Source organism: Rhipicephalus microplus, chromosome 5 (genome assembly GCF_043290135.1).
Source record: "Rhipicephalus microplus isolate Deutch F79 chromosome 5, USDA_Rmic, whole genome shotgun sequence".
NCBI lineage: Eukaryota > Metazoa > Arthropoda > Arachnida > Ixodida > Ixodidae > Rhipicephalus > Rhipicephalus microplus.
In genome coordinates, this window is record NC_134704.1 from 5447166 (window position 1) to 5472945 (window position 25780).

At 45.2% G+C, this 25780-nt stretch overlaps 1 protein-coding gene across 3 annotated transcripts in view; it reads right to left on the reverse strand.

The window, feature by feature from the left end:
* Positions 1-25254, reverse strand: part of LOC119175095 (tRNA-uridine aminocarboxypropyltransferase 1) — a 49761-nt gene extending 24507 nt beyond the window's left edge. The window contains exons 1-2 of one of the 3 annotated variants that reach the window (XM_037426320.2): positions 24641-25216; positions 7754-7891 (exon numbers count right to left, since the gene is read on the reverse strand). In XM_037426320.2, the coding sequence (XP_037282217.2) occupies positions 7754-7891; positions 24641-24850 (348 nt within the window). In that variant the 5' untranslated portion in view covers positions 24851-25216. Of the gene's footprint in view, positions 1-7753; positions 7892-8222; positions 8446-24640 lie in introns of those variants that run through there. The other 2 variants (XM_075894733.1, XM_075894732.1) reach the window with 2 other exon arrangements.
* Positions 25255-25780: the final 526 nt, after the last annotated feature.

Below are 25780 nucleotides of genomic sequence, written 5' to 3' on the forward strand. Positions count from 1 at the left end.
AAAGTTAGGTCAGATCTGTTCGTTAATGACTAAACAGAAGAAGGCGAAATGCACAAAAAAGCATGCGAACGTGTTCATTAGGTGTGTATCTGCTGTTTTATATCTGATCCCTTTGTCGTGTGGGAGGTTGTACATAGGGCAGACGGGGTGTTGCCTCAACGAACGCTTGCGTGAGCACAGTCTGGCGGTAAAAGGAAAAAATGGTGGTCATTTAGATTTTCCCTGTAGGACATGCAGTTCCACCCCCCCGTTTGAGAATGCGTCAGTCATGGCTAAGGCACGTGAAAAGATCGAAAGGGAGATAATCGAAGCGTACTTTATCAGGCAATATAATGACAAGTGCATAAGCATGCCTTCAATTTCACTTTCGGACAGGGAAATGGTCTTCCTACATGGTCATGTGTAATGTTGTGGGTAACGCCTTGCATTGTGTTCTCTTCCATTTCTCTTCTTTTGTTTTGTTTATGAGTGTTCCTGTTTTATTTCCCATGCGACGCTACGTAATGTTCTGTAAGGTTTTATGTTTATTATTATATTTTTTACTCTCTTGGCGTACTGCTTCTTCGGGTTTACTCACTTGGGGCTGCTTGGAGTGACTGACTATAAAATATTTATTTTATTGTTTTATTCGATGCTAAGCGCTATTTTGAGTGATTTTTAAACAAAAGTCTCTAGAGTACGTTTTCATTTTTTCACGCCTTTGCACGTTGCCGGGCTAGTTGGTTGAGATTCATCATTTTCACAGGTATAGCGCACCACGACAAGGACACACACAAAGGAGAGATGCACACACACACAGCGCTAACTTGCAACTAATGTTTTATTTGCGATCACACACGCTGTTTTATACAACAGTAGACCGATAAAACCTGGATAATGTCACGTCAAGAATACAGCACAGCCCATGCATGTGTCATCATTTGACGGGCTAGTGTAGATTGTCGCTATCGGTAATGACACATGCATGGGCTGTGCTGTATTCTTGACGTGACATTATCCAGGTTTTATCAATCTACTGTTGTATAAAACAGCGTGTGTGATCGCAAATAAAACATTAGTTGCAAGTTAGCGCTGTGTGTGTGTGCATCTCTCCTTTGTGCGTAACCTTGTCGTGGTGCGCTATACCAGTGAAAATGATGAATTCACGCCTTTGTTGATGCTTGATGCAATAAATAATAAAAGATAAATTTTAAAAAAGATGAGCGCACACCTTGGGAATACGCAGTTTAGATTGTGGGGGGTATCACGTTTGTATTTTGCCATTTTTCGCTTTTGTGATTGTGGTGGCAGTCACTTTTCATTTGATTTGTTTTGGGACAGCTTTGTTTGCGGCATCTTTGATTTTGTGCGCATCGTTGAAGCGCAGCGTAGCACGCGTATATATTGGCTTCAAGAAACGACAATAAACAGTTGGTAGTCTGCGCTCGTTCCTGTCTCCCTTGTTTTCCTACAAGTTTTTGCAGCAATTCAATTTTTCAGGGAAGTTGATGTGTAAGTGTGTGGTGCCATCACTAAATTTGAGTAAGAAAGGGGCAACTTTTCGAAATTTAGCATGTAGACATGTCGAATTTAGGCTGTTCACTGCCTCTTTTGATTCTCACTTGGTTTGACACTCGGATGAACAGGTGTTCATGCGTGGTAGTTTGACATTACAGCTCGGTTTGGAGCGTGTCTTGACCCTTTTATGAGTGCCTTATTATGATTTGTCATTCATTCGTCTACCAATATCTGTAATGTGATCACTGATTACGATGTTTGGCAGCATATATAAATGGCTGTGGTTTTTGTAAATAAACAGTTGGAAGTTGCCGTCCGTGTCTTTGACCCTGTTCTTTCGGCGACTAACAAGTTTTTCTCAAATAATACACCAACTATTTTGGCAACAAGCTTTGTTAAACTAGATTAAATCACTTGTACCATAATTTAAGCAAAGCAGAGAGTGCACCAGGCAAGCTAGGAGACCCTTTTGTAAGGCAAGTTGATATCTGTTCATAATAGCCTGTAACCCCCCCTAACAGTCCCGCCTTGAGAAAAACTGCGAGAAAAAGCTGACCATCTTCCCTTTTTTTGACAGTTTACCCTAAGAAAACAATCGATGAAATTTTCTTTGAGGCATAAATTAGTTATAATTACTAATCATCAATTACTTCGACTGAATATGTAATTCACAACTACATTATAACATGTTCGATCTGTAAGAACTGCTTTTCATTAAGCTGCTAGCTGATTTATTACCTTTATACTATTAACCAGGGTTTAATGACCCAAAATCATCCTATGATTATGAAAGAAGCCACAGTGGAAAGCTCCGGAAATTTAGACCACCTGGGGTTTTTAAACGTGCACCTGTAAGAACAGAGGCCTCAAGGATTTTCGCTTCCATTGAAAATGTGGCTACCGCAGCCGGGCATCGATCCCGCGACCTGCAGGTGAGCAGTCGAGTGCCTTGTCTACTAGACCACCATGGCGGGGATGCATTATCTCTTCCGAGGCATTATATTCAATGTAGCAAATATTACACAGAGGGAATTACAGGGTTTTAAAGCTTCTATAGGTGCCAGAGATGCGCAGCGCAAGGAAAGATGATGAAACAGAGCGGCACTGTTCCGTCACGCATACAAATGTAAACATTCTAGATAACAATCACATTTTGTGAACGTAAGACTGTGATGAGTCCCTTCATGACCTCGACAAAATTAGGTTCCCACCCAAACCTATTCACAAATGATAAATGTATGCAATGTTCCATTGTTAGGGCACCCATCATTTGTCCTACATAACCACTGCCATACCGTCCTCTTTATCCTGAAAAAGAAACAGGGCGTGGAAGAATTGAACAAGCCATACTATATTACAAAATACTCAGCCCCAGCCAAGCTTCAGGCCTTAGCCCCAGCCAAGCTTCCTCAGCTCGCTGGACTGCCCACAGTTGCTCTAATGCTTTGAGAGCTAAGCAGAGCCTGATTCGAAACTGCCGCTTTATGGTTCCGGCCTGTTTTGTCTTCTAAAGATGTGGACAAGTGTTGCCCTAGCACCGCAAACCTTGCAATTTTCTGTGAAATAAAGATCAGGGTAACAGAGATGAAAGAGAAATGGGTTTGGATAAGTATGTGTTTACAGTTGTTATCACATTACTGCCAGCTCTTTATTTAATATGTCGCGTGACGAAGAGTATTTGCACCTTCCTGGCTTGTAGTGCTGTGTTATGCATTCCTTCCAATACCACTCTTTCTGGCGTAGAACTTCATTCGAGGCGGCGTTTGCAACGGTATGCTTCACAAGCTCTCGAGCGGCCACGTGCGACACTTTGTTGTCAGTCAGCAAGGTTTGACTGTGTGCGCGGGTTCATATGATGAATGTGTCATTTTTTTTCACAATTTTCCGCTTGTTATTCATTACAATTCGCAGTGCTCAAGAAACATAGCCGTTCACAGCTACGTATCGCCGCTTGCGAGTCACTAATTACTACTTTGGCCTCTGTAGTGACCACCTCGAGGGCGATGGCCACCTCCTCAGCTGTCTCTGTGAGTGGTGTTTGCATCGTAACGCTCGCCTAGCATGCCTCTTCACAGTCGACCACCACAGCCGCGCAATTACACCTGTGCGCATATCTGGCCACATTTACAAATATCGCTTCCTTGCAATGTCCGAATTTCCTCTGCAAGTCCTCCACCCTCTGCTTTCTTTGACCAGTCTGATGTTTTGGGCGCATATTTTTGGGGAATGACAGAACTACTATTTTTTTCTTCATCTTCGCAGGTACGTTGGCTTTCTCACCTTCCTGCGTATGATAGTGTATACCCAGATCTTCGAAGAAGTAACTGCCTGTTTTTGTCTTTGAAAGTCCTTCATACTGTGCTATGTCATGCGCTTCTATCTATTTGTTGAAAGCATTGTGTAAACATAGTTCTAATGATTTCACTACGTGTGTTCTTGGGTAAACATCATCATTATCATCAGCCTGACTCCGTCGACTGCAGGGCAAAGGCCTCTCCCATGGTTTACTAGTCAACGCCGTATTGTGCTTTTCGTTGCCACGTTATACCTGCGAACTTTTTAATCTCATCAGCCCACCTAACTTTCTGTCTCCCCTTCGTGCATTTGCCTTCTCTGGAAATTCATTCAGTTACCCTTAATGACCAGCGGTTGCCCACCTACGTGTAAATGTAAGGGTAAACATAAAGCTTGCTTATACACTTTTCTAATTAAGTAATCTAATTTTATCTTCTGGGCGGCCTGCCATTTTTAATAAGCGGCAACGTACTTCATTCTACGAAGGACGAAAACTTTCACAGGCTTAATTGTGTAACCTTTTTTTTATACCACTATGTCTGTTTGTAATTCATTTTAGCAATCCGATTGTCTGATTTACCACGCTTTCCAACTTGCGAACAGTTTCTCTGTTGTGCCCATTGGCTGCAATATGCAAGCCTAACACGCATATCTCGTCTACTTTGGGAGTGATGAGACCATCTAAGGTTGTGAACCGTATCTTTCCTTCTGCGTTACGTCCACTTTGTTCACTGTCTTTGGGTTTTCGATTTTTACGCATAGGTTTGTAAACTAGTAGCTCTGATTTCGCAGTGGATCAGGCGAGGCCTGTGCCCTCACTATGAGCCGTCTTCATGGCTCTCGGTAGTGTTTGTTCTATTCGGCCGTCACGTCCCCGAGTTACCTACAGAGTAATGTCATCTGCGTGCAGACTGTGGCAGAGCCTGTCGATCTCCCCCATTTCTGCAGGAGACCCTATGGATGAGAGGTTACAGAGCAAGGGCGAAATTGCCGAGCTCTGAAAAGTGCTGGCGCTACCCATCTCTATCTCCCCGAACTCGATATCCCAGGGTGATCCTCGCTGTCCTGTGCATGAGAAAATCCCAGACATAGTCATACCTCACTTTAATGAGTTCTGATTGATCGATATGTGGGGTTTCACGTCCTAAAATGGCAGATTTCTTAGCACTTCCCTGGTCAGATAACTAGTCAACGTGTCACGGAAAGTATTTGTGTTATTTAGACATGCGATGCTATCTGGCAGGGAGTTCCAACATCGGACAGCACGTGAAAGTACTGAGCTATTGAATGCACGTGTTGACCCGTAAATGCACGAAAAGCTAAAATGATTATGAAGCCTGTGTGACGTAGAGTAGGGTCGTGTCAAACATGCCAGTGTTCTAGATGAGTGAATGAATTTGTGAAACAGTGTCAGCAAGGCAATGTCACAGCAGGTACTCAAAGGTTGCAATGAAAGGTCAAGGTTGATTTGCGTGATAATAGACTGATATTTGTAATTGTTGGAAATGAAGCGGCTTGCCCTGTTTTGAACTCCTAATATGTTGATCAGGTATTTATGGTGAGGGGACCAAATAGGGGAGGTGCACTCGAGTTTAGGGCAAACAGGAGTGAGGTATGCTAGCTTACGTATATTCCGAGGAGTGTTTTTTCGATTTCGACACAGGTATTCCATGGATCGGGAACCTTTGGCAGATATGGAGACGATGTGGTCAGACCAAGAAAGATTTGAAGTCAATGTAATTCCTAGGTATTTATATTGTGTAGCAATTGCAAGAGAGTCTTTATTGATATAGTATGCATACAGTGAAGGTGTAGCTTTCTGTGTAATTGACATTACTTTGCATGCCATTAACCATGTACAGCACCACTTATATGTTCTAGGTCATGTTGAAGAACCAGATGATCGTCCGTATTTTTTGTTGGGCAATAGACTATGCAGTCGTCGGCAAATATTCTTATAGTAGAGGATGTGGGCGATCATTGATGAATAAGAACCGAGGACGCTTCCCTGTGGTACACCACACGATACTTCATTTGAGGAGGATGAAAAGTTATTTGCAATGATGAATTGGTGACGATTAGAAAGAAAATTCCGAAGCTATGATAAAGTCATATATTCCAGTTTAAAGCTGAAAGTTTTGAAATAAGGCGGCAGTGTGCGACACGGTCGACCGCTTTGGAAAAGTCAAGAAAAAAACAGTCAGCTTGTAAGTTCTTGTTCAAGTTTGTGTGTAAGTATGTCGTAAATTCAAGAGCTGCGTTTCACACGATAGACCTTTTCTAAAACTATGCTGATTATAGAAAAGAGTTGTAAGTCTCAAGGTGTCTGTAAATCTGCGAGGTGATAATGTGTTTGAGCAACTTACAAGAAATGCATGTCAAGGAGATTGGACTAGATAATTTATTGCCATTTTTTAATACCAGTATATCTATATAAGGGAGGAGGCCAGTTGCGAGTGTGCTTAATATGTGAAGAAGAATTTCACTCGACACTGTGACTGTATTCCGTAACATCTTTGAGTTTATACCACGTACGCCACATGAAGATGACATCTTAAGGTTATTAATGAAGTGATGATATTCCTTCTGATAAGATTTCTATGGGTTCCATGTATTGGTAGCTGAGAACAGGAACATGAGGTATGCTTAAGGTGTCTTTTTTTGTGAATATTGAACTGAAGAATGAATTGAGAGCCGTAGAACATTTACTGGGAGGGGAACATTGCTGCTGTCATGCAAGGTGATTTCATTAGATTCGTTGCTAAGACTTTCCACAACTTAGCTGGATTATTTTTAAATAGTTCAGAAAGGTGGTTAGAGAAATACGGTCCAATCTCGATAATTTGAACTCGAAGAGGCCCGAAAATTTGTTTTAATTAAAAGAAGTTTGTATTAATGAAAGCTAAATAAATGGAAGGCTCTCCATGCAGTGGCCCATGTTTATTGAGCTAACAGACAAGGAGGAAGTTTCAGAAGACTAAGGTTCAACACACGTTTGCCTGGGCTAAGGTTCAAAAGTGTTCCCACTTTTGAACCTTAACCTAGGCAAACGGGTGTTGCACATGTTGGTGTCACTTCTTTCCGCTGCAGCGCAGTGTGTTCAGAAATAACACACCGTGAGTGTACTTCATCTGTGGTCACGTTGGCAGGAAAATTGAATAAGTGTCCAAGTGCAAAGAGGGCCTAGCTTCCCTCACAAGTACCCCTGGGGAGGCCGCATCCAAACCTCACGAAAGTGCCCCCACATAGATGAGGTTTTTTTCAAGAAAGCTGCTTACATCATCCCTCACGCGGCCTTTTTTCTACAATAAAAGCAATTGATAAAGCTGTCTAGAGCCATTTCACGAAAACTCCATATTTGGTTACATGTTTTGGATTGCACTGGAAAAGTTGGAGTGGTTGCCAGTGCATTTTTTGAGTTATGCAAACTCAGTTGCGGGCACGGGACGAATGCAAGCATGGTCTCCAATGTGTTCGTATTTGCCTGTTTTAGGTCCTGTTTATGCTCACTGCCTCGAATTCGAGTTCAACCCCCGCAATCAACAAGAGGGAACAGCATCAGCTTCTATTTCCAAGGTATTTACATCTGTCGTCGACACCGCTTCTGGCCACGTGTAGCAAAGACGCCTGCATCGAAACCATCTGCCAATCATCGACAACCACGCCATGGACCGCTGCCTACTTAACTGGCACGGTGGACGCCCACCGACTCAGTTGCGGGCATGCGACGAATGCAAGCATAGTCTCCAATGTGTTCGTATTTGCCAGTTTCCAGGTCCCAAACAAGATCCGTGGCACTTGTTTGCTTCCGAGTCCACGGACAAATAAACGTCGATACAACTGAGTCATCATAATACTTTTAGCAAGCTCTAGTTATTTTGCCCTGAACAAAGAAACAATGAGAAAAAGAAATAACAGAAGATGGGATAGAATCACTTCGTTAATGAAACAAAAAGCTTACATCACTGGGGTCACAAGCTGGTATGATTGGAAACGTATAGATCTTCACATGGTCTGGAGCAAGAACCGGTAGGTGAGCTGCCGTACTCTTCCCATCAACTTCCCCAGCATGCTTCACGATAGCAACTTGTATGGGCAACTGGAAAGTACAAATGAAATGTAATACTAGCAGAAATGCATTGTTGTGCAAGTAGCATGAGAAGCAACACTGGACAGGTGGCGAGAACAAACGAAGTGCTCACTCAGCCATTTTTTTTATTCCACATGCAGAAAGTACACTGCTCGCAGAATGAAACACGACATGAAAACTTTTATTACAAAAACCTTTATAAATAACTACTAGAGATAACCGCATCACGTTGTATGTATCTCGCTGCTAAAGTTAATGTTGGCTCTGATATAAGCAGTATAATTATGCAGATATGACACGATCAATGGATGGTGAAAACTAAGGTATGAGCATTACTTACCTCCGAATCGTCGCGTTCCAATTCGTGAGCACTGTGCCCGCGGATATCCATACTGTCTTAGTACCTTGCAGTCTCATAAAACTTTGCAACACCTTTGGCAACAATGAGTTGGCTACCTGTAATGCTTCTAACTCTTTTACAGCGAAAACTGTTATGAGATACTTTTCTGGTCACACGCAGTTGCAGGTTGTCCGCCGCCGCCGGTGTCCGTAACCACATCAGGCAAAATTAGAAAAAAAAAAAAACACCTTGCACCAATGGCACAGTGGGACTTGAACCCAGATCCACTGGGTGCCAGCCCAATATTCTATCACTGAGTAACACCGGTGCTTGTAACTTGTTGTCAAACTTGCCTTAGGTAAGCATGACATAGCACCAATGGTGGCACAGTGGGGCTCGAACCTGGGTTTGCTGGGTGCCAGCACAGTATTCTACCACTGAGCTACACCGGTGCTTGTGACTTGTCAAACTTGATGTTGGGAAAGCAGTCACGTTAATACAACTCATAAAGCATTTTAAATAGCGCAAGAACCACCAGTCATCACACAATGTGATTAGCATAACGATTGGGCCGTCCAATGCTCTAACCCATTACAAAAGCTTGTTCTTGTTTCCCTATTAGCTGTGGTGCATACCCACTACAGCCATAATTCCTCATCATTGTCAGCCACTGCGGACAATTGGCACAAAATTCCTTGGAAGTGTTTAGTGGATACCAGGCTTCTCACAATAATGACAAAAAATAGCATAGCGAATGCTGGCCTACTACCCAAAAGCTTATTATTAATCCCTAGTGGGTATCAAGCCAGTGTACTTGCAGTAGTTACCCAATGAATGTTTTGAAAATGCTCTGAAAGTCTGAATGTTCAGACATTCTTAAGAATTTATGATTCACCATTACGACATTCAGAAACAGCCTTTATTTCCACCCCGGAATCATTTTTTGCTGCTAGATGGCCGCGATTTCACATGCCACAAATTATATTTGTGCAAAATTTACTGGAGCCTCTAAACGTACGTATATGCGACATCATGCCGAGTCGCGATTATTCAGCCCCGGTGGAAATTCAATTCGACGACATTTTTCCTAATAATGCCAAATTACTTCCCCATAATATTTTGGATGGTTTACTACAAGATCACCTGCGCCGTATTACAATGAACGTTAAGATTGCTACAGACGCATCGCAATACGACGAAAAGTCGGGGGTTGGTATTTTCAGCCCGATTACAAATTGAATTTATTCCCTTCGACTACCCGATTTCATACTCGTTTTTGTGGCTGAGTTTTTGGCAGTAGTGCTCGCCTTACGCAAGTTAGATACAGCAATTACATCAGCTGTCATAACAACAGATTCCCTATCTCTCTGTGCATCACTTTCTGTTGGTGCTGATAATCACGTAACAAAGGCGTTCCGTGCACTAGTACCTGCGCATTTTAGAAAAGTACGATTAGTTTGCGTGCCTGGACATAAAGCTTTGTTTCTAAATGAAATAGCCGATTCCTTAGCTAAGTCGTCCATCAGCGAACCAATTCTAGCGCTTTGTCCATCATCCGCTTACGTGACTGCTGCTCGATTCTGCAGACGTATGCTTATGCAATTTAAAGGTTCAGCGCTAACAAACTCTACAGAATATCGCCATTTATTATATCCCTGGCGAAGAGACTTTTGCCACACTCGAAAACAAAAAGTAGCTCAAGGCTGCGTTGCCGGGTACCAAATCTAAATTTCTATAAACACAGGTTTGCTCAGGCACCTTCGCCACTGTGTGCATTCTGTGATGGACTGGAAACAATAGACCATTTCTTTTTGACCTGCAGACGGTTTAACACATTACGAAAAACCCTATTAGAAATACATTTACGTGGTATTGGTATGGACTTATCTCTGCCTGTCATTTTGTCTTTTGGAGCTTCCATTTCTGGTTTCTCTAATGCGACAGTATGCGCGGCCGTCCGGGACTGTATTGATGAAACTAATAGGTTGACTAATTAACCAGTTCCATTATCCTAACATGTCCACATAATTACATACGTATGAAACCAGATTATTGCTCTATTCCAAGAATAAATTCGTTTATGTAAATATTTGTATGCATTACATTAAGCACCACACTTTCCTAGGCTATCGGTAATCTTTCTGTTAAACCTCCATCATTCCAAATCTGAACCATAAATTTTAACACCACTCGATTCTTGGCCAATCCCTCACAGTGGGTATGCGGCACTCTCGATAGGAGAACAACAACAACAACAAGGCCGCTCTTCTAGCTTTCGCTGTGACTGTGCTTGGCCTACGGTGCAGGCCTGGTGTTTTTTCATCTGACTTCGCAAAACAGCAAAACGCTGGTGCATGAGCACAGGGCTGCTTCAGGGAAAAAAGCAGTGCTTGTGCAGTGATATCATAACACGTAGAAGGGTACACGGGCTGTTCGCTGATGCCTGTTGGAGTAGCGCACGCTAACACTCATGACTGCGCCATTATAATCAAAGTTCACAGTTGCGGATAGAGCTACGCAGCCTCCAACCTGTGTGTCTCTCATAACACGTAGAAGGGTACACGGGCTGTTCGCTGATGCCTGTTGGAGTAGCGCACGCTAACACTCATGTCTGCGCCATTATAATCAAAGTTCACAGTTGCGGATAGAGCTACGCAGCCTCCAACCTGTGTGTCTCTTCATACTCCTTCATTGAGCCAAAGATTGACAGGGGTTCCTTTCCTGACGTGGAGTGATGTTATCACATGAGCCCTCCGTGCGATGGAGATGGACAGCTTGTTTCATCTTTGCTTCAGCAGTGTTCCTCACTAGCGCTCGCAAAATATAATCCACGGAACAGCATTAGAAAAGGCGACATTAGAGTTCAATGAACCAAAGGATCAAGCAGGATTTCATACAAGCTACTCCACAATAGACCGTATTCTTACTATCAATCAGGTAAGAGAGAAATGCGCGGAATACAACCAACCCCTATACATAGCCCTCATAGATTACTAGAAGGCATTTGACTCAGTCAAGACATCAGCATTAATGCAGGCACTACGAAATCAGGGCATCAAAGAGCCCTACATAAACATACTGGAAGAAATCTACAGTGGACCCCAGCCATCATAGTTCTCCATGAAGAAACCGACAATCCCAATGAAGAAGGGTGTAAGGTAGAATGACACAATCTCTCCAATGCTATTCGCCACATGTTTAGAAGTGGTTTTCAGGACCCTAGATTGGGAAGAATTCGAGATAAAGAGTTAATGGGGAGTATCTTAGTAACCTGCAGTTTGCTGATGACATTGTCTTGATGAGTAACTCAGGGGACAAATTACAGCTAATGTTTACAGAACTGGGAACAGGCAGCAGTGAAGTAGGTCTGAAAATTATTACGCACAAAACTAAAGCAATGTGCAACAGTCTCGGCAGAAAACAGCACTTTGCAATAGGTGGAGAGACGTAGAGGAATATGTCTACTTAGGAAAGGTAGTAACCGAGGAGCTGAACTATGACAGTGAAAGAACTAGACTAATAAGGATGGGGTGGATCACATTCGGCAAGCATTCTCAAATCATGAATAGTAAGCTGCCACTAACCCTCAAGAGGATTGTATATAACAGCTGCATCTTGCCAGTACTTACCTTGAAGCAGAAACTTGGAGACTTACAAAGAAAGTTCAGCTTAAATTGAGGACGAGCAGCGAGCGATGGAAAGGAAAATGATAGGGCTAACCTTAAGAGACAAGAAGAAAGCACAGTGGGTCAGGGAACAAACTGGAGTTAAGGATATCATAGTTGAAATCAAGAAGAAGAATAAATGGACATGGGCCGGGCCCGGAGGGAGGATAACCGCTGATCATTTAGGGTAACTGACTGAATTCCCACAGAAGGTGAACGCACGAAGGGGAGACAGAAAGTTAGGTGGGCCAATGAGATTTAAAAGTTTGCAGGTATAACGTGACAGCAAAAAGCACAAGACCGGGTTGATTGGCAGACCATGGGAGAAGCCTTTGCCCTGCAGTGGGCATAGTCAGGCTGATGGTGATGATGATAACATTACAAATCTAGGCAAACGTGATCGTGAGAACACAGTGCATTCATTACACTTGTAAGCTCGCAATGCTGGTGAGGGGCTTTTAAGTTGATGAATTTCTCTCAGTGAAAACCTTCCAAAACAATGTGGCAACTCACAAGAGTAATTGAAGTCTACGGAGGAGATGATTGCCACGTTTGCTAGTGCAAGATAAAGCGACAAGCCAACCTTGTGACTACGAGGGCAATACAAAGATTGTACCTGCTAGAACAACTAGTGTGACACCACTGCGTGGCCGGGATTGTTGAATTTCCCGTGCTCATCGCACAAGAATAGGAAAAACTGCAATCTAGCGAGCTTGTGAGCTCTTTGAAAGAAGACGACGAGAAGCATTGTTTTAATGTTCTGAGCTCGTACGGACACTAATAAATGTCTGTGTTTTTAAAGCCATGTCGCTTGTTCAGTTGACCACATATTTTATATAAGGTGTTCACCTACACGAGAGAAATTGACCCTATGTTATTATCAGCAGGAATTCTTCCGTTATCATTTAGCGGTCTGGCTAAATGAGTGCTCCTGTGCAGCCCTTTTCTACAACTATGAAAATAACGATATCCAGACCATCCCAGACACTAAAACAAAAGACCGCACTCTGTGACAAGTGTGGGAAATGCATTGTTATGCTCAACCAGTGACGCTTGTGCACTTTCATAAAAAACAATTGTTTCTTCCCCCGCGTCTTTGAAGTTATTTCAATTTACATAAGAGTTTATTGTGCCTATATTTACGATTTTGGAAGTATAAAACAGTGTTTTACCTGTCTATTTCTGGTACCGAAAATGTGCTTTTATAGTGACTAAAAATTGAGCCTCTTATGATGACGACATTGATCACTGACGTGGACTGGCTTGTACAGTAGATGACATCTCGCTATGCTCCAAGATGCATTTTGTATTTATTTATTGTACCCTGAAGGCCCAAGGGCGTTACAGAGGGGGGCGCTGAATGGGAAATTATACAGAAATAGTAAGTAAATAGCACAACAAGAACATAATGCAACAATGCAATAAAACAATAGATTAAAAATAGCAGTACATACAATGTTGTAAGAAAATGCTTTGCAATTACTAATATGTACAAGCAAGGTAACTTGACATTAATTCCTGTATATACACCTTTATGCCAACAATAGCAAGATGTCATGAATTCCAAGTTAAACAATGCTAGCTATAGCCTTACGAAAAAGTTTGTTATCAATGATGGTGACTATATCATCGGGAAGGTGGTTCCATTGCCGAGATGTTTTGGGGAAAAAGGAATGACTGAAGGTGTTGGTATTTGCTGCTTGGATTCCGACTTTGAAGCAATGCTCTACCTGGTGCGACAAGTAATGTAGCTGTGAAATCAAGTCATCTTGAAGAAATGAATGATGGTATATCATATGAAACATTGTTAAGTGAGCTATTTTTCTCCGTGATGCTAGTGATGGAAGACATAGGTTAGCTTTCATTAAAGATGTGCTAGAATTGCGGTTATAATTAAAATAAATGAATCGAACAGAATTGTTTTGAACGAGCTCTAGAGAGATGAGGTTTTCGTTGTGTGGCTGCATTAGTGTACTTTAATTTGGGGTGCACTAATGACTGATAGAGTAGTAATTTTAAGGATGACTTCTTAAAAAATTTGTGACGTAAGTAGCCCAATGTGCTGCTAGCTCTACTGATAATGTATTAAATATGAAGAGACCAGGTTAGGTTTGAAGTTGTATGAACGGTTAAGTATTTATATTAATTCACAGGATCTAAAGGGACATTATTCATTTGGTACAATGGAAGAGTAGTAGAGTTTCTATGAATACGTAAAATTTTACATTTGTTAATATTTATTTGCATTTGCCAGGTATTACACCAATCAGTTATATATGGTTATATGTGGTTGAAAAGCATTAGAATCGTCAATACCGATTATTTCACGGTAAGTTACACAAATCACACAATTATGTGACATCACATGTCACCAGGGCATCCTGTGCGGGCATTGATGTGCGGCCGATCACGTGGTTCTCTGCCTATATACACGTGTGTGTTCTCTAATAAACTTATCACTTATTCTTGAGATACTGTCAGTTCCTCACGTTATAACACTGACGACGTGGATGGGATCCGCCCCCCGTTCTAGCTCAGTAGGAACGCAGTATCGCGGATAACTGGCAATCGACGGCCTCAGAACAAAATAAACGGCATTCCTGGCTCGGGCTGACGAAACACGGTGGCTGCGAAATTCGCCAAGGATCACCTCTTCGCCGGAAGAACAACTTACCGATAAGTACACCGCACCTTGTCGATATGATAGCGCAACTAGGGAAGCTAGATGAGTTCGACAAGAAGGATCAAAATTTTGAATCCTGTTTGGAACTTTGCAAGCAATTCGTCACCGCTAATGACATCAAAAAGGAAAAGAAACTCGCAGTATTCTTCAGTGTGATAGGATCACGAACGTACGAGGTGCTCAAAAGTTTGGTAGTACATGCTGTTCCTGGAGACAAGACCTTTGAAAAGGTCACATTGATGCTGAAGAAACGCTACAGTGGACAGTGCTCGGTCATTGCCAAATGTTGCAAATTTAACAAGCGAGCACAAGAGGAACAGGAAAGCGTCGAGGAAAAGCGGGGTTATCCGTCCGGTAAATCGGAGCGATTGGGCGACACCTGTTGTCGCGATTCACAATAAAGATGGTTCGCTGAGATTGTGCGGAGACTACAAGGTCACAATTAATCCTGAGTTAAAAACTGACCACTACCCACTGCCCAAACCAAAAAATTTGTACTCTGCAATAGGCGGCGGCAAAGTGTCTTATGCGTTGGATTTGTCAGCTGCATATCAGCAAATTCCGCTTACTGTTGAGTCCCGACCACTGCTTACCCTTAATACTCACAAGGAGCTGTTCGAGTTCCAATGCTTACCATTTGGGGCAGCTAGCGTGCCCACCATTTTTCAGTCTTTCATGGATGAGGTGCTCAAGGGTGTACCACGCGTGGGGTGTTATATAGATGACGTCATTGTGTCGGGGAAAGACGTCACAGACTGCCAAAAGACATTAGAGCTAGTCCTGCAACGACTTAGTGAGTACAACTTCACACTGAAAGAAGAAAAGTGTCGTTTTTTTTCAGAGCACTGTGACGTATCTTGGACACACAGTGCGCGCTGAGGGTATCTATCCTACAGAAGGAAAAATAAAGGCGACCACAGAAGCACCCGAACCAATGTGCCAAGCGGAGCTGAAGGCTTATCTAGGCATGCTAAAATTTTGCGCAAAGTTCTTAAAAAACCTTGCCTGTGTGGCAGAGCCCCTGTACCGTCTGTTGCACAAGGGCGAAAAGTGGGCATGGACACGAGAGTGCAGCGAAGCTTTTGCTGCTACGAAACGATTGCTTGTGAGAAGTAATGAGCTCACTTTTTACGATGTTGCGAAACCAATCGCTCTGTCATGTGATGGTTCGTCGTATGAGTTGGGGGCTGTCATTTTTCATGCGACTCCAAAATGGGCACAAGAGGCCAGTGGCGTTTGCATCTAGAACACTTACATCAGCTGAGAAGAACTACACTAAGGGGGAGCGGGAAGCATGAGCACTGATGTTTGGGCTAAAATTCTATCGCTACTTGTATGGACGAGAGTTCACTTTTTATACAGATCATCAGCCACTTCTCGGAATTTTAGGTCAAGACAAGCTTGCGCCGGCACGGCACTTGCCACCGCCTGAATGCAAAGACGGGCAATTACGCTGGGATTGTACATTTATAAACTAAAATACCGAAAAGCAAAAAATTTTGAGGTGGCTGATGCTCTATCTTGGCTTCCACGGCCTATTGTAGCTGTCGACCAGCCTTCCGAGTGTCTCTTGCTGTTTGACCGCATGTCCCTCAGTTCGGTTGAGGTGGCTAGAGGTACAATACGTGATTTCACTCTATCTTGCATGACACACTTCACATTAAATGGGTGGCCCTCAGAGTGCTTCGAAGCATTTAGACCATTTCATTCGCCGCGCAACGAGCCTTCGGTAGAGCAAGACTGCAAAACTAGGGGATCAAGAGTAATTATTCCAAATAAGCTCCGGCTACAGGTCTTGCAGCTATTGAACGAGGATCACCCGGGATCAAGCCGCATGAAAGCGTTAGCAAGAAGCTATGTATGGTGGCCTGGCCTCGACCTTTTGGTGGAGAACTATGTCCGACAATGTCGCGTGTGCCAGGCTGTTCAAAAGCGGCTCCACCGGTTCCTTCGCAACAATGGAATTACCCCACGAGGCCCTGGCAACGCATGCACAGGACTATGCTGCAAAGGGTTCGTAGGCGTTCCTAACCCTCGTCGATGCGTTATCTAAACGGATGGAGGTCTTGCCTACATCGTTCACTACTACTAACAAAACCATTGAAAAGCTACGTAGAGTGTTTGCCGCGTGTGATCTGCCATAAGTACTGGTGAGTGATAACGGATGCCAATTCATTTCAGAAGAGTTCGGGGCATTTTTGAAACTGAATGAGGTAAGGCAGGTCAAGACACCGCCGTACCGTGCGACCTCTAACGGGGCAACTAAACATATGGAGCAGACGATCAAACAAGCACTGTCAAAGCATGTCTTACAGGACAAGGCTAGCGACCAGAAACACAAGTTATTGGAATGTTCGAACAGCTATCTAAGGAGCTATAGGAACACTCCAGAGTACCACTGGCCAGACCCTGGCAGAACTATTTCTGAAAATACTGCCAAAGATAAAGCTTTCATTGCTAAAGCCAAGTTTTGAGCTCTCCATGAGTGAGCAGCAGCAACGTACCAAACTGCAAAATGACATGTCACGCAACGTTTATCTATGTTTTGCTGTAGGGGACGCTGTGTGGGTGAAGACAGTGTCGTGGGACGATGATATGGTGGCACAGGTTGTTAATCCCGTAACCTATCTGGTGAAAGTATCGCAGGCCCTGCGACTTACGCATGCTGACCACATCGTAGCCCGCTATGTAACCCCGTATTCCGCAAGCTGTACGCAAGTACAACCTGTTCTTCAATCCTCGCAAGATGCCACCCCTCCTCCTATGGTTCCCGGGCCGTGTAGGCCTTCGATCAGGTAGCCTCTCAGAGATCCGCGGAAGACAGAATCTGCCACAGTTCCCCTGCATCGCCCACGGCCGGAACACCTGCCTCCGGCTCGTCAGACCATCCTGGCTAGCCCTCCAGGTGTGCCATAGGCAGCCGAACGTGCAACCCTGTCGCGTGGTGAACGTGTGCGATGTGGTCAGGACAGATAACAGCCGAGTGACTTTCAAAAGTAATCTGTGTTGGAAGGAATGCTGTGGCGTGACGTCACACGTCACCTGGGCATCCAGTGCGGGCATTACTGTGGGGCCGATCATGTGGCTCTCTGCCTATATATACGTGTGTGTTCTGCAATAAACTTATCACTTTTTCTAGGAATGCTGTCGGTTCCTCACATTATAACAGTCGGCAAATAGGTGAATGTGAAATGTCAATGCAGATGGAAAATTGTCATAAAATGAGGCGTTTTAGAGTGGCACTCTTTTATAAAACAGGAGAGCGGTCACGACACGTCAAGTGGTAATGGCGGAACCAGTCTGAGTATCCAGCCAACCAAACGTCGCCTTCTTCACCGACTGAGTCATACCCCCTGCCTTTCTGAGTAGCACTCATCTTCTCCACTACATTTTCCTCCCCTCCAGAAAAGAGCCATCCTGGCGGCTCATGGGCAGGAGACAATAGAGGGATAATTTTACGGTTTTAGGCGGTCTATGTGGACGGTCTCACGTCCACGGCGTCGTTTATCATGGGGCTGCTCTAGCGGCTCGACGATGTAATTGACGGGTGAAGTTTACTTAACCACACGGTAAGGGCCGTCATACTTGTACGTCAGTTTCGTTGAGAGACCAGGGCTGGTTGAAGGGATGCGAAGCCAGACAAGGTCATCTGATGCATAAGAAGCCGGAGGCGTCGGGCTATTGTGGTGGTGTTTCTGGCGTTGCTGTTCAGCCATTGTGAAGTAGCGGGCAAGCTGACGACACTCTTCCGTGTATTTAGCAGCTTGTGACATCGTCATCGATTAAGCAACATCCGGGTGGTAAGGAAGGATGGTGTCTAGCGTGCAAAAGGGCTCGCGACCATAAAGGAGGAAGTATAGAGAGAAACCAGTGGTTGTCTGGACAGCAGTATTATGCGCGTATGTTACAAACGGGAGAATACTGTCCCAGTTGGTGTGATCGGTTGCGATGTACATTGACAGCATATCTTTCGTTCTGTAATGCCATTAGTTTGAGGATGATACGCAGTGGTGGTGCGATGAATGACTTGGCATTTTTTGAGAAGCGATTCGACGGCGTCCGACAAAAACACACGCCCTCGGTCACTCAGGAGTTCGCGTGGTGCACCGTGACGTAAAATGGCGCAGAAGAGAGTGGTGAAGTTTCTGCGTAGCACGTAAGGTGATCGATTGTGACGATTACCCAGCGATTTCCAGCCGGTGTAATGGGAAGAGGTCCATACAGATCGATACCAACACGGTCAAACGGTCGGGCAGGACAAGGTAAGGGTTGTAGTGGAGCTGGAGAACTTGAAGTGGGATTCTTCCGGCGTTGGCAAGCGAGACAGGAACGTATGTAGCGACGAACGAAGCGATACATTCCACGCCAGTAGTAGCGGTGGGATAGGCGGGTGTAGGTTTTTAACACTCCAGCATGGGCGCATTGTGGGTCGGCGTGAAAGGAGGCGCATATGTCTGAGCGGAGAGGACTGGGAATGACTAGGAGCCATTGGCGTCCTTCGGAGAAATAATTCCGTCTGTATAGCGAACCATCTCTGACAACGAAGTGCTGTATTTGACGGCGCATACCTCTAGGGATATTTTGCGAGGGAGCTCGACTCAACAAGTTTATAAGTGAAGCGATCCAAGGATCTTTTCGTTGCTCCTGTAGCATGTCGCTGACACTAAGTGCAGATACGTCGGGGGCAGGCGAAGACGGCAACTTGTCACTACATCGTAGAGGTGATCGGGACAAAGCGTCTGCGTTGGAATGTTTTCGGCCAGATCGGTAAACGACTTGAATGTCGTACTCTTGTAGCCGAAGCGCCCAACGGGCGAGCCGGCTGGTGGGATCTTTTAACGAGGAGAGCCAACATAATGCGTGATGATCTGTAACCACGCTGAATGGGCACCCGTAAAGATAGGGTTGAAACTTGCCTATGGCCCATGTGATGGCTAGACACTCTTTTTCGGTGACTGAACAGTTGGCTTCTGCTTTTGTGAGTGCATGGCTGGCATAAGAGACGATGTACTCATCAAATCCAGGTTTACGCTGGGCGAGCACAGCATCGAGACCAATTCCGCTAGCATCCGTGTGTATTTCCGTCAGGGCAAGAGGATCAAAATGTTGCAGTATTGGAGGTGACATAAGAAGGTGACGGAGTGTGGCGAATGCATCATCATAAGCAGACGACCAACTAGAGAGGTCACTGTTGCCGGCAAGGTCAGTCAAGGGCAATATGATGGAGGCGAGGTTGCGAATAAAACGACAGAAATATGGACATAAAACGCGGAAGCTGCGAAGTTCTTTTAAGGTCTTCGGCTTAGGAGATTCAGCAACGGCACGGAGTTTCGCTGGATCCGGAAGAATGCCATCTTTAGACACAACATGGCCCAAAATTAGGAGTTTTCGAGCGCCGAAGCAGCACTTCTTCAAGTTGAGCTGTAGACCGGCAGAGGTTAGGCAAGTGAGGACTGTCTCGAGGCGCTGAAGATGCGTTGAAAAGTCGCTTGAAAATATCACGACATCGTCTAAATAACACAGACATGTCTGCCATTCCAGGCCACAGAGGATGTTGTCCATCATACGCTCGAAAGTGGCAGGCGCATTGCAGAGCCCGAATGGCATGACGTTAAATTCATACAAGCCATCGGGGGTAACGAAAGCAGTCTTTGGGCGATCAGCCTCAGCCATGGGAACCTGCCAATAACCTGAGCGCAGATCTAGTGACGAGAACAACTCTGCGCCTTGTAAGCAGTCAAGGGCATCATCTATGCGAGGCAGCGGGTAAACATCTTTGCACTTGATCTTGTTCAACCGGGGGTAGTCGACGTAGAATCTTATTGAGCCATCCTTTTTCTTGACTAGAACAACTGGGGAGGCCCACGGGCTGTTAGAGGGCTCAATAACACCTCGCTTCAACATGTCGTCAACTTGTTCCGCGATTATGCGACGCTCAGATGCCGATACCGGATACAGACGCTGACGTAAAGGAGCGTGAAGGCCAGTGTCGATTTGGTGAGATACTGTGGAAGCACGGCCCAAAGTCAGTTGCTGGTGGTCGAAGCTGGCGCGGAAGCGCTCGAGGAGGGCACTGATGCCGGCACGCTGCTGGGCCGTAAGGTTGGTGTCGATGCAGCGCGAAATTGCATCGGTGAATGATGGGGAAGAGGGCGACGCGCAGCAATCAACAGCGCCAATAGGTAGCGTAATCGAGTGATCAGGAACTACACGTGCACTTGAGGGATCAATGTTATCAGCGAAGTCCAGGCACTCTACACACAGTAACTTTAACTTGGAAGGCGAGGGAAACAGATTTGAAACATAAATTGCACTTGATCCATCGTGAATGTTCAGAACGGCGAATGGGATCAGGAAGCACTTGCGGTGCACAACGGTTTCAGAAGGCGTAAAAACAGTTGAGCCATTAGAGACGTCACAGGAAAGCGGAACTAGGGCGGATGAGAATGAGGGTATTGAAGTGTCGGCGGCAACGAAAACGTTTGCAGGTGAAAGGGGCGAGTCGAGTGAAGCAGCGTCGCATAACGACGAGAACTCCACTTCGGCGCGAACACAGTCGATGACGGCATGATGAGTGCGGAGAAAATCCCAGCCTAATATTATGTCATGGGAACACTGCGGGAGTACTACAAACTCGACGACATAAATATCGTCAGCAATAGCGACACGTGCTGTGCATGCAGCTAAAAGGCGAATTCGTTGCTTGCTCGCAGTGCTCAAAACGAAGTCGTGAAGAGGCATTGTGACTTTTTTTAGTCGACGGCAAAGTTTTTCAGTCATTACAGACACTGCGGCGCCAGTATCAAAAACAGGTATACCTTCAACCGAGACAGCACCGACGTTGGACGGCAAAAAACAAGGTCTTGTGGAGTTCGAAAGATCCGTAGTTCTTGCCCCCGGAACTGCGGCTCCTAGTTTTCCTCAGGGACAGGGCGAGGTCGACGTGGCATAGGGGAAAAGGAACGGCGTTGAGGTGAAGGCGACCGGTGTCTGTTAAAGTTCCGGCGAGGTGAAAATGTGTCCATGGTCGCAGTCTCGCCATATACAGCAGGCTCCGGTTGTGGGGGGAACTCATAATTGTTGGGCCTGACGTCGTCACGCAGGAAAAACTCACGCCGTCGACAAAATCGTGCCACGTGACCCGCAATTCCACAGGCGAAGCATATGGGGCGGTTGTCTTGAGTGCGCCAAGGGTTCTGAAAGCGCGGAGATGGTGGTCGGGAGAAAGGACGGGCAGCCTGGTACATAGGCTCAGTCGGTACAACAAAGGGGCGCGTGGACGTAGGCGTTCACGACAAAGAAACGTGGCCGTTCGTGACAGGCGGACGTCGGGTTCCGTTCAGTGCTTCGGCATAGGTCAATAGAGCAGCCACAGATGGTGTGTGAGCTGTTGGTAGCACCTCGGACACTTGCTCCTAGACTACTCGCTGTATTGATGGCGCTAAAGTAGATGGGGCACCTTCGGAGGCACGAGGGACAACTGGCGTGCGACCTCCTCTCGTACAAATTGCTTGATCTCGAGAAGCAAAGTGGTGTGATCTATAGCAGTCCCAGCCGACGTTAAAGCGGAGATTGTTGCACATGGCGCGCTGGCACGATGAGTGGTGTCACGCTGTTTCCAGAGCTCATCATAGCTCTGACAAAGTTGGATCACTTCGGCTACCATTTGCGGGCTTTTGGCGACAAGCATCTGAAATGCGTCGTCAGTCACGCCTTTCAAGATGTGTTTGATCTTCTCGGCTTCTGTCATGGCCGAGTTGACACGCCGGCAAAGGTCGACCACATCTTCGATGTAACTGGTGTAATTCTCACCATTCTGCTGAGCCCTAGTACGCAAGCGCTGTTCGGCCCGTAGTTTGCAAAGCGCTGGACGGCCAAACAAGTCCACGAACGCCGTTCGGAAGGCCGACCAGGAGGGGAGGTCTCTCTCGTGATTATGGTAGCACAGACTGGCGACGTCGGTCAAATAAAATTGGACGACAGTAAGCTTGTGTGCATCGTCCCACTTGTTGTGCTTGCTCACCCGGTCGTATTCGTCAAGCCAGTTTTCCACGTCTTTGCCATCGGTTCCACTAAAGGTAGGCGGATCGCGTTGCCAAAAGGAGCCGAGACAGACAGGAGGTGCAGTAGTTGGAGCCGAGGCGGCCGCCTGTTGATCGTCTTCCGTGGACATTGTAGCAACTGGAGGCAACGTACGGTTTCGCAATTCCAGGATTAGGCGTTACCCAGCACCTCCACCAATTAAAATGAGGCGTTTTAGAGTGGCGCTTTTTTATAAAACAGGAGAGCGGTCACGACACGTCAAGTGGTAATGGCGGAACCAGTCTGAGTACCCAGCCAACCAAATGTAGTCTTCTTCACCGACTGAGTCATACCCCCCGCCTTTCTGAGTAGCAGTCATCTTCTTCACTACAGTCAATATAGATTAGAAAAAGAAGTGGTCCTAGTACTGATCCTTGCGGCATGCTGGAACGAACTTCAGTTAAAGGTGAGTCATGATTATTAGCAGTAACAAACTGATGATGGTTACAAAGAAAGCATTCGATCCATTTAAGTAGGTTACTATCGAGGTTTAAAAGACTTAGTTTGAAAAGAAGTAGTTGATGGCAAACTTTGTTAAATGCTTTATTGAAATTAAAAACACACAGTCAGCAGATGAGACGCGATCTAAAATACAGTGTAGTTCATAAGTAAATGTAATTAGTTGCATTTCACAAAAGTATGTTTTACGGAAACCATGCTCAGTTGTAGGAACAACCAACATGACTTGGAACAACCACCAGGGCAACCCGCTCAGACCTCGTCTTTGCCAACTTCAGGCTAGATGCGATTCCACAAAGAGTAATAATGAAGGCAAAATGAAATTCCCAATACAACACAAGAGAAGTTTCAAACCCCCAAGAAATAGCGTCAAGGACACTGTGCAAAACCAAACCATGTTTGGGTTGGGAACGCTATTTCTTGAATTTAGCATGAGCCCCAAATCTACCCAAAAGTTTTCGGTCAAACGTGACGGCACCCAATGAAGTCTAGAGTGATGTAGAATAAGGGGTGTCTCCAAAGCACCGCAGGCTTCGAAAAATTATCACTCCTGCTTGACCCAAAATGTCCATACGCAAATACGGGCTTTGCGGCCCCAAACTTTTCGAGCACCTATTCAAAAACTTTCTACGACATGCAAGTTAAGCATTGTTTGTAACTGTACATGCGTGACTGGTCCGTATCACGGGTGATTTACGGTAAAATCGAACGATTCCACTGCTTCACCCACTCATCGTCACTCACTTCGTAGATATGCCGTTTTTTTTTTTTTTGTTTTTACAGCGAAAGCTGTTACGAGATTACAACTCAAGTCACGCGCGGCGCCGCAGTTGTCCGCCGCCACCACCGCTGGTGTCCGTAACCACTTCGCACGAAATAAAAACAAAACCTTGTACCAATGACACAGTGGGGCTCAAGCCCGTGTCCGCTGCGTGCTAGCCCAGTATTCTACCACGCCGGTGCTTGGAACTTGTTCGCAAACTTGCCATAAGCAGGCTCGATGTCGGGAAAGGAATCGAGTAAGTAATACGAGTAATAAAGCGTTTTATAACAGCAAAAGAACAACCAGGCGCCACACAATGCGAATAGCGTAAAGAGTGGATCGTCCAATGCTCTAACCCATTACAAAAGCTTGTTCTCGATCACCTATTACCTGAGGCGCATACCCACTTCAGGCATAAGTCCTCATCGTCGTCAGCCACTGCATGAACTGGCACAAAATTTCTTGCAAGTGTTAAGCTGATACCACGCTGCTCACAAGAATGATAAAAAATAGCATAGCGATTGCTGGTCTACTATTTAAAATTATTATTATTAATGCCGTAGTGTGTTTAGATGTGTGTTTAATGCCGTAGTGTGTTACCCGCTGAGCGTTTAGAAAAGACTCTGAAAGGCCGCTCTACTGGTTTTCCTTTGCATTTTTTTTCGTTATGTCTTCGTGCGGTGAACTTAAATTTTCATCGACGTCATACGTGTCAACGGGTTCACACGAACAAAACCAGGCACTGGCGACAAACACGGACTTTTACCTGTATGCGTGGAATTTTGTCCCGGATGCTGGTGAGCGCTGTAAGGCAAGTGTAGCAAAAGTACATGCGTGACTTGTGACACTCTGGACAGACACCGCGCTCGGTTATGTCTTCCAGAAACTTGGATGACGATATGTGCAGGCGGGAAAACGGGTCTTCGTGTTCGAACAGACAGCTTCGCGTTATGAGCGGTCGCCACTGGCGCGTCATGCCTTCGTCTACAGTGTCAGAGAGTAGTCTGCAACAAAAATGTCCCACCAACCACGAAGGTTCCAGCAACAGTACGAGTCGGCACTCGCAACAAGAGTTTCGCTGACAAACTATGCAGTGACTATTCTGTGAACCAGACGACACAATTAAACATTGTTCTGTTCTGTGAACTAGACGACAAAATAAATATATTCATTGCGTGAACCACCCGCGCCTTACATTATCGCACCGTTCCCGATGGATGGATGGATGGATGAATGTGGCTGTACCATCCATAGAGTTTCCTAGAGGGAAACTAGTTACTAGGGGGAATTCTGGCGCTAGTGTCTAAGGGAGCTGCAACGCACGACGCTTCGGCGTGCATGGGAATGAAGGGTAGTAGTCACCTTCCTCCGTGGTAGTAGTAGTACACAAATTTGTCTAATATTCGTACTTCTGGTCTGCTTTTGACTCCGTGTGGGTTCGTGTGGCTTGGAGCTGTTTTCTTACGAAACAAGTATTAGCAAATGTTCAGCGGTTGCGCTTCACCATTTTCTTTTTTTTAGACTTACTTTCCAAATCGGCTCACGAAGTTCAAAAGGGTTCAATCTTTCTATCAAAACAAAACCGGTACATAACAATAAACAACGCCGCAAGTACGAAGACTGGGCAAATGTGTGTACTATTCATCATTCCCATGGTCGCTGAACGATCGCAGCGCCAGAGTGCCCTCTAGTTAATCTTGAGATCAAGCGGCGGCTAACGCCACCTAGCCGTAATACTTAGTGAACTAACAACAAGACATCTTTTTTTTTTCTTCCTTTAAATAGTGAGGTTGAGGACTGGTACTTAGCAGTGAAGGGTTTGCTTTTCACTCTTGCCTTGACTTTAGTTTGGACCAGTCAGATAACCTTCTTCTAGTTAATTCTACCCGCCTAAAGTCTATTTTGC